Below are 13328 nucleotides of genomic sequence, written 5' to 3'. Positions count from 1 at the left end.
AAGGTAAATATTAATAGCCACTCTGCATACAGCTTTATTATACTCATTTATCGTAGTATCATAATAATTTAAATTTCGATTCAGATTATTATCCATTATATTATATTACATTTTGTAACACAATTTAATATAATAACAAACCTTAACTATGCTATATCTATATGTATATAAAATATAAAACTAAGTATATAAATATATAATACTATAATAGTATGACTGCCAATTTCTCTCCTTTTATTTTTCTACTACTTCACTAACATTTTGTAGATATTAGCCATCATTCCATTATTATTATGTATAGATAATTGTAATAATTGTATTATGTGTTTTCTAAGAGCCCCGTGGCTCAAAAGGAAATTCACGCATTTCAAAAATATATTACAATTTGCATAACTTTACCTCGATTCACATTTTTTAAAACAAAAACAGTTTTTATTGTTCAAATTTTTTGTCCGTATACAAATATTCTAAACGAGCGAGGAGAAGTATACATAATATTTTTTACCAGCTTTATAAATGCGCTCGTGTGTAATTCTCGACGCTTTCGAGATTAGATACTAGAGCTACAATAGACTAGGCATGCACCACTGCCAGAATGCCTGCTTCTGGTATTCGTCCACAGTCAGTAAATATAATTTTTAATATTTTCAACAATATTAATTTGTAATAGTACCTACTTTGTTGTAGTAACCTAAGATAGAAAAATTTAAAAATGTTAAAAATATACTACTTGTTAATAATTGATATTATAAGTATTATAAAATCTATATTAAAAGATTATTTAGTTAATATTTCAAATTACATTGAACATTAATACGACAGTAAATAATAGTATGTACTTTTGTTAATGATGGACCCTAAAGTCTGAATGTGAGGGAGGGCTATTTAAAATAGTTTTTATAATTATTATTTATTATTAGTTACTCTTGAACATAATTACATAATTTAAATTTATAGTTGATATATTATTATTATTATATTAAATATTAAATTTTATTAGTGAACGATACGATGAGGCCCCCCTTAAAAATATGTATATCTAAATGAATTAATAAAATGATTATACCACTAAGTCTAATGGTTATTTAATTTTGCATTGCATAATTGCAGTATGCCAATACTTATTACAGTATGTCAGCGTTATCTATACTTATAATAATGTATTATGCAAATCACTACTCACTAGCTACTCAATTTAAAAATGTCTACTAATAAGTTCCAAGTTCCAACGACCAATGTTCAATATTTATGTATTATATTATTTTTTTTCCTTTCGATAATACTATAGAAACTGGAAACAGTAACACTCTTCCACACCTGTCATGTTATATATCGTTATAAACTTTTATTATGTCACTCATATCCATAAGTCGTAGCATGTTAATATTATATTATACGTATTAATTGTTTATATTTTCTAAATATTGAAAAGGATATTTCAATAGATATTTAACTATTTAAGTAATATTAAAAAAAAACTTCAGGAACTCAAAGAAGAATACAATTATTACAATCGTCTAAGCTTTGAGCACATACATAATACATATATATTATATACATGTGTGGCGTGTGTGTGTAAATATAATATGAAACCTATCTAAAACCGCATGTGTATTATTTCAGGGTAAGTGTTATTATAATATTAATATTTAGTTTTAAATATCTCATAGCTGCTGTACAATGTAAAAATATATTTGCAATATGAACAGTCTATCTGGCTATATGGTAGATATATGGTAGGTATTGTTAAATTCTGTTAAAAAAGTTGGTAATATAGCGGCACAGCGTTACGGTGACACTAATCCGGGCGATGAGAATTTGTTTAGACCTCTGAGACTCTGACCTAGAGAATCAATTGGACTGAACTCAAGTAGTCAAATCCCCCTCCTTTCCACGAAAATTGAAACGTCATTAATCGCAGTCATACGTGTATTCTGCAGTATTGTGTACAAGTGAAACGAGTAGGTACAATGCCGTTTTCGTATAATTATTATTATTATTATTATTATTATTAACATTTATTATCAATCACGGCGGCGTCGACGACTTATCATAGACGCGTGACGCCGACGCGCCGACGACATCGCAAACTCGCGACTGCGCGAAACGACCTCCACGTCGCTGGACGAGCTAGCCACCAGCCCACCAACGAGCGAAAACGCCCCGTTCTGCCGCAACGATCGAATGTAACGAAACGTTCTACAACAGTTCGCAGTGCGGAATTGGACGCCCATTACGGCGTATTATCGAAAACGGCAATGTTTCGTTTTTACTGAAATAGTTTTAATACATTATTCAATGATATATGACAAACGACGACGTGTACGTTTTACATAACTTTTTTTATTTCGTTGTCCGCACTCCGGAGCGCTATAGCTGCACCGTCAAGGCTGTCCCTTTCTCCCGCTCGTCATCTCCGCCACCGCGACCACCAATCGCCATCCGGCTATTACAATAATACTATAACAATAAGCGACGCCGCGCCGTATCATCGACATCGATGACACGCGACTTTTAAAAGTTATTTTCTCTTTATCAAATCCAACTTGGTGACAAGGAAATTAATAATAATAATACGCGACTCCGAGGTAGGCACGAAATCCTCCAGTGGGGAGACAACAACAATCGGTGCAAAACTACCAACTATACAGTGATATTATATATTATTGTTGTTACGGTTCACCGTCTACGACATTCATTCCGTCTCCCGTCCGAATCAGTTGTGGTGCGTCACCGCTACCGCCGCCGCCGCCTTCGCCGCCGTTAATTATGTGATAATCAATCGACGACGTAAAACATTCGAAGAATTTTCCCAAAGTTAAACACTGTATACCAGTGTTCCGCTTTTTGCGTATCACACACACGTTCGCGATAAATATATTAATAAAATATTCGTACTGTGATTAGAAAGGAAGTAGTCAGTGAGAGCTGAATATACAACATATATATAAACATAAATATAATTTATTATTTTTTTTTTTGTAATCATTTCAATAAAATTTTCGTTAAAATTTTTATTTAAATATTTATATCATTCTAGTTAATTTATTTTTCAATACTATATCGTTCCTATATTAATTCCGTAACTCACATAATAATTATTATATAATATTAATACAGTATTACATTATTCACGACGGACCCCGGCGAAGAGACAGCTTGTGGAAAAATCCAAAATCACGTAAGTAAGACATTGTCTAATTATATGTTATCATAAATGCCTTTATATATATTATTATTTTAACACCTACTGACCCAATTCTTGTCACTATCTTTTAAACAATTTGATCGATCGCCTCATATGATCTCATTCGCGAATTTGATAAAGTAGATATTAGGTATGGGAGGCGATGCGCATCTTGACATATGTTAGAATCATGATTTTTTAGTATATACAATATGTTTATGTCTATATTGTATTTTCAGTGTAGAATCGATTTTTTTTCCAGGTAGTACAACAAAAAATGGTTTTTTTGCATCTTATCAGCAGTTATATTTACAATATTTTATTATTTTTACACATTAAATTTTTCATTTCTAGTACAACATGTTCCTCTGGGGAGATGTTTGTCTAATAACTAATAATTAAAATTCGATTTAAAAGTATAATTTTTACAACAGTGGAATAAACATAAAACGAGGTCAGTTCAACAATCTACGCTGTGGTGTTTCAATATTGTTATCAGTTGTTCAATAAAATATAATATACTGTATTGTAGTATCTGAGGGTCACACAAGCAAGTTTATTTAATTAAATTAGTTATTATCTACCTATCTAATATAAATATATTTTAAACATTTATCCTGTTTTGTCTAAACATACTAAGTATCTAACATTATGGTATATAAGCAATTATGTGGCTTGTTATGGTTAATTTATAATATACAGTATATCAAAAGTATAATTAAAATAAAACTAAATACCTTAATGAAATTACTTTAGATAGTCATTATCCAGTGACATATCCTGGATTTCGAGCTGGATTTTGATTTAAGGCGGGGAGGCACGACGCTAAAAGCATTTTTTAATATACCTAAAATTTATCAGAAGCAATTACCTAAGTCAGAAAAAGATTTGTTTTCGTAAAAAAATAGTTATATTAAATTTATTAATTAAACATCCAACTTTTAAGTGTTAAAATATATTTTAGTGAAACACTAATACAAAACAAATACCCAATGGTATTTTTGAGAATATTAAATTTCAGATATATTGAAAAGCCTAAATGTAGATTTCAAAATATTCGAGAAAATATTTGAGTTTTAAATGTAGATAGGTAGGTATTATTTAAAAATATATCCATACAATGTTGAAATATGTATTATTATTAAAACTGTTGTCTAAAAAATTTTGTATCTTGTCTTAAAAGAAAACTATTCCTGCACGCACCCGTGTGTATTGTCACTGTCTTACAAATGCAAAACAGCTAAAACCGATTAACCCTTGAAAGAGCAGAGAAATCTACAGTCAAAACTAAGAAACAAAATTTTTAACACATGAAAGGGATAATTTTGCTGTAAAATATTCTTTTTTATTTTGTACATGTCTGATCTAAAACAAAAGTTATTCAAGTTCGAAAAACACAAAAATAATGGATTTTGAAATACCTAATAGTCAGAAATTTTTTTTTGTATAGATGATTTCAAAAAAGTAAAAATATTATTTCTCAGATAATATTCTCAACTATATTGTATATAAATTTGGGATATGAACTATGACTACAGTTTGAGTGGTATTATACCGGGCAAAACAGATTTTGGTATATTGTACATATTAAGACAGAAATAACACATGTGGGTGAAATGTCCTCTCAAAACTTAAGTTTGTACATTGCAAATGGATGATTATAATTTAGGAATAGAAAACATTTTTACTTTGATTCAAACAATATATTAATGTTATGTAAAATAACATTTATTCCTTTGTATCTCAATTACATTTTTAAAATTATCCTTGCTTTAGTTCTTATATCTACCTCATGGAACCTATAATGTTTTTGATTATTTACTTAATTAATTTTAAGTTCAATTTTTATTTGGCTTTATATACCTATATTTTCTTGTACCTAAGACATTTAAAAGATTAAAATAATATACCTTAATAGGTATTTTTTAGTTTACTTCTAATTTTATAGATAATACTTTATTAATCACATTAACTGCTGATTTATTTGTATAGTTGAGAAACAATTAAGAAAAAAAAACAATCATTAAATTAATAATATAATAAGGTAGGATAATAAGTACTTAATAATGTATAGTTGTTTACTGAAAATCATTATCTTTGCAAATTGATATCAGCTCCAATTAATTTGGATAATTAATAAATATTCAAATATCAAATGTACTTAGATTAAACCAATTTTATTTATTAAATAACTATTATAATTATGATTAAAAATCAATTGTTTTTTAGCAACTATTAACCTCCAAAATATAAATTGATTAAAAATGATTTTTAAATAGAAATTTAATATTTTAATTTTAATAACATTGGATGAAAATTGGTTGAAATATGATTTAAGTTTTAGTTCTTATAAAAAAATTTTTTGGTTCTTATCTGTTATTTTTTTTGTAATATTGTTAATTGTATTAAGTTATGGTAGTTTTATTTTATTTAAATCAAATTAGAAGTTTATGAAATATAAAGTTAATTGCCTGAACCATGGCATGTTGTCATATTTTTAGTTAATTATATAGCTAAAAAAATATTATTTTTAATTATTATCTATATTATTATTATTTAATAACCAAGAGAACAAAAATAGGTACTTATCCTTGCCCTTCTTTTCTTATAAAAAAAATAACATTTTAAGTATTTGAAATGTCTTGTATTTTTCAGTAATTGTATTGCAACGTTCTCAGTCTTGACACTAGAATAAATTTAAAAAAATTTTAGGTAAATTTTTTTTCAATTATACTATAGAAAATGCTGAGAAAAATATATAGTATCTTAATCATATTAAAAAATTTACCCAGTTCAATTAAGTACTTATTAATCGTGTAGGTATGTAAGAAGTATAAAAAGCTCATTTGGTCTTTATGTGCTTAATATTATCAAGCTATCACATGGTGTTTGCAAACACCAAGTTCTAAAATATATATGCAATATATTTTTAAAATTGCAACAATAAAAATGTATCAATTTATTTTAGTGTAAAACTTAATCTATACAATATATTAATGACCACAAATTATTTCTTATAATTTGTCTAGGTATTATTTGTTTAAAATTAAAATAAATTTTATATTATTATGTGTTTGGAAAATACATAAAATACAAAAGAAAATTAATTACATTAATACCTACTTACTTATTATTATTTGGCTAACTAAAATTAGTATTGTCATGTCTCAACACAAATCATATTTCTATAATATTTAAGTAATTTATATTATAAATAATTCTTGCCTTTAAAGATATATTTTTCACATTAATTAATCACTTTAAGAAGTTTATTTAGTATGAGCTGTGATTGATGTTGATGTCTGGCTTTCATATACTATCCAAATGTTACCTAATTTGTGATGGAAATTTTATAAAATTTATGTGATTTATTAATAGTACACATTATTTATTTATATTAAACCTGTTTGTTATTATCTATTTTTACTTTAATATTTATAAAGTAAATACGACAATATTAAGGATTTAATGAAAATGTATTTATCAGTTATCATCCTACCACTTGTTGGCATCAAATTTTTATGTTTATTGTATTAATTCTGCTATTAATAATTAATTAGGGTCCTGATTTAAATGGTCTAAAAATTTAAAAAAAGTGCTTTAAATATATAGCAAAAATGTATTTTAACTGCAATAATGCTTTAATGTTAGAATATTCTTTTTTAATTATTCTTGAGCAAGTGATCACACAAACTATATAAATTAAATGGGATTGCGACTTAACACAAATCGAATAATTATAATATGTTATTATTTTGAGTTTTGGATGCACAACAGTTGTTAATCGCAATGTAGATAGATAAGACATTATTGTCATATCAAATACATAAATAGAACAATTAACAAATGAGAAATGGTTAAGCTGAATTATCTTGAGCTAATATTTTTAATTTCCTATAATGTATAAATATGTACTAAAAATTAAAAAAACCTAAAAATTTCAAAAATATGCAATATAAAAGTTAAAAAGTAATCAATTTTCAACTTTCTGGTGTATGAAATGGAATTTGTACTTAAAAAACATTGTCTAGGACTTCCAAAAAAAAATTGTTATACTTATCAAAACAATTAAAAATTCCATTAAACCTATGAGTAGCAAGTAGATACCAATAAAAATTGTAAATGTTTTAGCAAAAATATAAATTGATAATCACTAATATATTCAGACAAGTCATCTAAAGATAATTTAATGCATTTAAGAGATTGTCTACTATTATTTTTCCTTAATTTATTTAATATGCCTATTATAATACTAGTTAAACTATAAGAGAAATTCTCGGAGAAATTTAAAAAAATAATCTGTAGAGCATAATTAATAAGAATATATTGCAATGTTTTTAACTTAATCAGTTATTTCTGAATAAATTAAAATGTTATACATAATTAATATTTGCTATATCTGTATTCTGTATTGATAATTTTTGCTTATGACTTATTATCTATTTATTTTATTTTATAAATCAACGGGTAAAAATCCTTTTTGTAAATATGATGTATAGAATGCATGATATTAAAATATATAAATTAGAATTAGACATATGGTATAAGTAAACAAAAATAAAATCAAGAAAAATACAGATATAATCTCGAATATAAAAATTATAACAATAATAAAAAATAACAACTAATAAGAATAAATAAATCTGAATATTCAGGTTATAGTCTATTCAATTTAAGAGTACACTAGGCGATTGACAAGATCTCGTGGGTACACAGAACTCAAATTGTTCAATAATGTTGGGGCCATCATCTGAAAACTTTGTTATTATTACAATTGCTATTTATTTTATATTCTTGTATTAAAAGAAAAAAACCCATATTGAGGCATACTAGAGCTAGTTATATTATAAAATAAATATTAACTTTATAAATATCATATATGTTACATAGTTTTTTCATTTCAAAATTTGACCACAATAATACATACAAATATATTCTAAGTTGTTTGTTGGGTTAGTGATGCTGTTGAGTTATGTTAGTATTGAATTGTTGTTAATTGGTAACCTTTGATGATTTTATACTATAAAAAACAGATAATTTAAGAGTGGTTAGAAATAATAGCTAATAATTCATATTTATATTGTTAACATAAGATTTGAAAGCAATCTTAAATAATTTTGCTGGGCTTAACTGTAATCACCATATATTCATATTTTCTATACTCCTTGTAATTTATATTATGCTTAGTTATAAATGGTGTTTCATAAAGAACGCAGTTTTTGATTTTGCTATAAATAAAAAATTATTTTAAAAATAATGATACATTTATTTCACTATTTGTTGAAGTTAAAGTGTGGAATGCGATATTGTGCATAATATTACCCTCTTTACTTGCAACGACAGAGTCGTTAACAACATTAATGTTTTCAATAGACCTTTGGGCTTATTTGCGCCCATAAATTTTAATGTTTGCAATATTGATTCAGTCTCATTGAATTTACTGACTAGCCTTTAGCCTTCACTATTGTTTATGCAGTCGTTGCTTCACAACGTTTGAGGATCGTTCGAAGTTTCCTAATTATCGCAGCAACACTCACCATGTTTATATTGGGCTTTAATAAACAAAACTTGTTCATTGTTGCTCGTTGCTCGATTGTATACCAATCCATGATGACAAATAAGCAAAATACACAATATATTGGTTATTCACTAAAAACCTCAATACTATAAGTAACAGAAATTTTAAGAACAGTGCCACCATCCTAACAATAACGAATTGGTCAGGATTTCAAAAACTGTATTCATAATGAAACCCCCCTATATTACCAAGAAAACTAACAAATATCCTACTTGGCTATCTCAAAAACAACTATGAGTAGCATTAGCTCTCCATTAAATTAATATGGGCACTTGAAACTACCTAAGCACACCTTCTCACAAAATAAGAGAAAACAATTTAAAATTAAAAATATTATTGTAAAATAAATACTCATTATATGTCTAGTTTTGTAAAAATAATTTCTTGCTCTGCTTCTTTAAATTAATTATATATAATTTATAATTTGATTTGAATAACATAACATTTTTTCGCTCTATGTTATCAATTCCATATTATCTTACACGTAGACCAGTGTTTTACAAGTATATAATTAAATACACGTGGTATCATACTGTTATTGATATGTATTTATCATTATTATTATTAGGTATAAAATGCAATTTAATTAATACATAGTTTTAATTTGAAATATATTTTTCTCTTTGCAGTAATAAATATATAATGGCCAACAGAGCTGTACCGCAGAGACCTAATGGCCAAACACCAGGAAAAATATGTCAGTTCAAGTTGGTTCTTTTAGGTGAATCATCAGTTGGAAAATCTAGTTTAGTACTTAGATTTGTAAAAGGCCAGTTTCATGAATACCAAGAGAGTACGATTGGTGGTATGTATTTTTTAATCGCCTGCCTCTATTGAAAACCCTAAACTTTGTTATATTATAATCATAAAAATAAATTAATAATTTTCATAATATGATGTATTTCTTTAGCTGCTTTCCTTACACAAACAATTCATTTAAATGATGTAGCTGTAAAATTTGAAATTTGGGATACAGCTGGTCAAGAGCGTTACCACAGTTTAGCACCAATGTATTATAGAGGTGCTCAAGCAGCTATTGTAGTCTATGATATTACTAATCAAGTAATATATATTGAGTCTTATACAACCTGTAGATATTTTTAGATATTAATTGATGAGATTTTTCTTTACAAAGGATACCTTTGAAAGAGCTAAAAATTGGGTGAAAGAACTTCAAAGACAAGCAACACCTGGTATTGTAATAGCCTTAGCTGGAAACAAGTTAGATTTAAATACTATGAGAAGTGTTCAGACTGATGAATCACAAACATATGCCTATGAGAATGGACTGCTGTTTATGGAAACATCAGCTAAAACAAGTGCTAATGTGACCGAAATTTTTAAGGCAATTGGTTCGTAATTAAAAACAAAAATATGTCAAAATATTATTTTATTTTTACAATTAAATTGATTTAGCTGAAAAACTTCCTAAGAATGAAACAACTAATACTGCAGGGCAGGGTCGACGTCTAGTTGAATCTGAAGGAGCTAACAAGAGCCTTAGCAGCTGTTGTAAGTGATACAGTAAATCAAGTCAGTTTTCATATGGATTATTGACATTTAATCATCTAATAACCTATATAGCTTTGTAAAATTATTAAGCCTCAGAATTATATTTATCAATTTGCATTTAATATATGTATCAATATATTATCTTATAATATATACAAAATGTTTTGTTTATTTCCATTATGCTTTTGTAAGCATAATGTGAGTGTATTGATCCAGCAAAATGTCAGTATTGACAAAAGTTGGTCATGTTCAATAATAGTTAATAATTTTTTCATTCATTCAAATTTTTTTATTAGCAATAAAATATTGTTTATATTTAAGTTTTTTTTTTTTATTTTACTCTATCAAATTTTTACTATCAATTTTAATTAAATAAAATATTCTATCATAGCAAGTCAAATGGATTTTGAAACTTAAATGTTATAGTAAACCTAAAAGTGTGAATTTCAATTAAATATTTTCCCATCTAAAAATAAATTAGTTAAATACAAAAACTATTGTACTTACAGCCAATCCAGTCATAGACCATAGCCCCACATGATAAGAAATGTAATCATGTTTTTGAGATGTTTTTAACCTAAACCACAATTAGATTAGTGAAATCTATGCATCGTTAATTTTGGTGGTTACAGTGTTTGGTTACTTCTAAACATTTACAATGATTGTGATTAGTAAAGTTTTGGTAAAATCAACCCACAATACAATTTTATTTATTGTATAATGTACCTTGTATGTATCCTGTGTTACTAAAATTTAATCACAATTTATATTATATATTATTTTAACACCATTCAAATGTAAACTATGAAGTCTATATCTATATATATATATATATATGTATATGTATACATTTATTTACTAGCTATTTGTTTAATGGTATCTAAGAATTTTATTGTTATACATTTTATCCAAAAAATATTAGTTATGTAATTTACTATGTATATTTCTTAATTTTAGTTGCAGTTTAGTGACTAGGTTTGTGTAAATGGTGGAAGAATATAAAAACAAATATTGTATTTTATCATTACAAAATCATATTTATTTCATTTCAATTTATTATTGTATTTATTATTATTATTATTATTATTATTACTACTACTTTCTTTAAATTATTTTGTTGCTTTGATAAATTATTTTATTTTAACTATGATTGTATGATATGTATTGTATGATTGAAAAAGTTATGTAAAAACAAAATTCCATTAAATTTATAATTGCAATATATAAATTTATATTAAAGTTAAAATGTATAAATAATAATAATAATAATATGAATAATATGAATAACAGATACAGTTGAAATGTATTGACCAATAAAATTAATGTATATTTTTTTAATCAAATTTACTACCCTATGAGTAGTTATATTTTATTTTATTTATTAAATGCACGAAATATTATTATTATTATTATTATTATTATTATTATTATTATTTATATTATATGAATTTATGATACCTATAACTTTAATTTAACAATTAGTAATCCATGTTATCATAATCACATTAACTTCTTTTTAGTTAATATTTGTGTTTACCAAATAAAACTGTAACAACTGTATCTATTTTAATAACTATGTTGATGTTCATCAGTAATAATAACTATACTATAAATAAACAATAGTATCTATATAAAACAGCTAAAATGTTCACGTGATACAAAATTAATTAATAATATTGATGATATACAATGGTCGGGAGTAACCAGCTAAGTGCAGAAATCCTACAATACACTGTCTTAAACTAGCTGAATACTTAAGCACACTTTAAACTTTTGGTTAGCGTACCGAAAATCAATATTATTTTATTGCTACCTTCAACCTATTTGAAAATAGTTAAAATTGTATGATAACTATTTTATTTATCTATTTATACTATAATAATAATGAGGAATGTAGTAGTGAATTTTTCGGTTGTATTACATGTTTGACTCAGTAATTTAAATCTTGCCCAGTTACAAATATTAAATAATTACAAACATTTATTATAAACATAGTTATAAATGTAGGTAGTAATTATAATCAGTGGTACAAATTATTAACTACCAATTTTCAATCAGAATATTAAAAAAAAAAAAAAAAACTGTAGCATGAAGTAGCATCCTACGTTTAAACAATAGTGTTAAAAACAGCGCACTATATACATATATAAAAAGTAGCAATAGAGATATCTTGAGGGGAGTAGCTGTAATATTAACGAGCTTCAATAAACTAGTAGCGTCCCGACTACTGATGATATATATATAACATGAGTATAGTAAAATAAATAAAATTAGCTACAAAATATTTGTCAATAAGCTATAGTATTGCATGTGAGTTATTAACTATGTAAACAGCAACGTATAATGTCCAAAATTATATATATTGTTATAGTAACTTAGCTTACAAACAAACCAATATCTATAAAATGATTATGACTTCTTATTTAGTATGTCATAATGTCATTCGCCTTTCGGACAAATTAATGGACCTATATATAATATGAACTTATGCGATACTGGTTATGGAACCATGATTAGGTGCTCATGGGCTTGTATGAAAAATGTTTATGGTTATTGACATTTTTATCGTACAACGTATAGTAAAGTACATAGATTTTCAAAAGTTAAGTATGAAATAGGAGAGAGTAGTCAATTGTTTTAAACTACTAATAGTTAAACAAATGATTAATACATTTTTTTTATTTAACCTTAAACAATATAAATAAATACTTGTAACAAAATTACAAAATAATAATAATAATCAATATGTACCCAAATGTATTCTATTAAAATATTTTTATTTATTTATTTTGTATAAAACTAATTTAAAATTGTTAAAAATGTCAAATATAAATATTAGCATAAAATATAATTTATATTTGTTCTTTCAATGCTCCTTTTGATATCTTCACTAGTTATGATTCATTACTATAAGTTATAACAATAAAGGTATTATTTATTTAAGAACATTTATGAAAAACAAAATTTTGTTATTTAATTTTCGAGTGTGTGCAGTATATGCTTGAAACAAATTTTTATTACAAGTTATGTTTATAGAGTGATAATGAACAT

The 13328-nt window shown here is 25.6% G+C and overlaps 1 protein-coding gene across 3 annotated transcripts; it reads left to right on the top strand.

Annotated features, from left to right (window-relative positions):
• The first annotated feature begins 2089 nt into the window (after positions 1-2089).
• On the top strand, positions 2090-13128 carry Rab5 (RAS oncogene family member Rab5). Of its 3 annotated transcripts, none has more exons than XM_089215526.1 (5): positions 2090-3181; positions 9395-9570; positions 9676-9827; positions 9901-10117; positions 10182-13128. In XM_089215526.1, exons 2-5 carry the CDS (start codon positions 9408-9410, stop codon positions 10283-10285), a joined length of 636 nt encoding a protein of 211 aa, XP_089071652.1. In that variant the 5' UTR covers positions 2090-3181; positions 9395-9407; the 3' UTR covers positions 10286-13128. The 3 variants fall into 3 exon arrangements, with proteins under 3 accessions (XP_089071652.1, XP_089071659.1, XP_089071656.1); XM_089215533.1 differs by lacking the exon at positions 2090-3181 and adding an exon at positions 3541-3641; XM_089215530.1 differs by lacking the exon at positions 2090-3181 and adding an exon at positions 3617-3737.
• Positions 13129-13328: the final 200 nt, after the last annotated feature.

The sequence above is a fragment of the Diuraphis noxia genome, unplaced genomic scaffold, assembly GCF_037042655.1.
Source record: "Diuraphis noxia isolate RWA-SAM2 unplaced genomic scaffold, SU_Dnox_SAM2 contig0001, whole genome shotgun sequence".
NCBI classification, from domain to species: domain Eukaryota; kingdom Metazoa; phylum Arthropoda; class Insecta; order Hemiptera; family Aphididae; genus Diuraphis; species Diuraphis noxia.
Note: the sequence above shows the minus strand (reverse complement) of the source record. Positions and strands in the feature narration are given on the sequence as shown.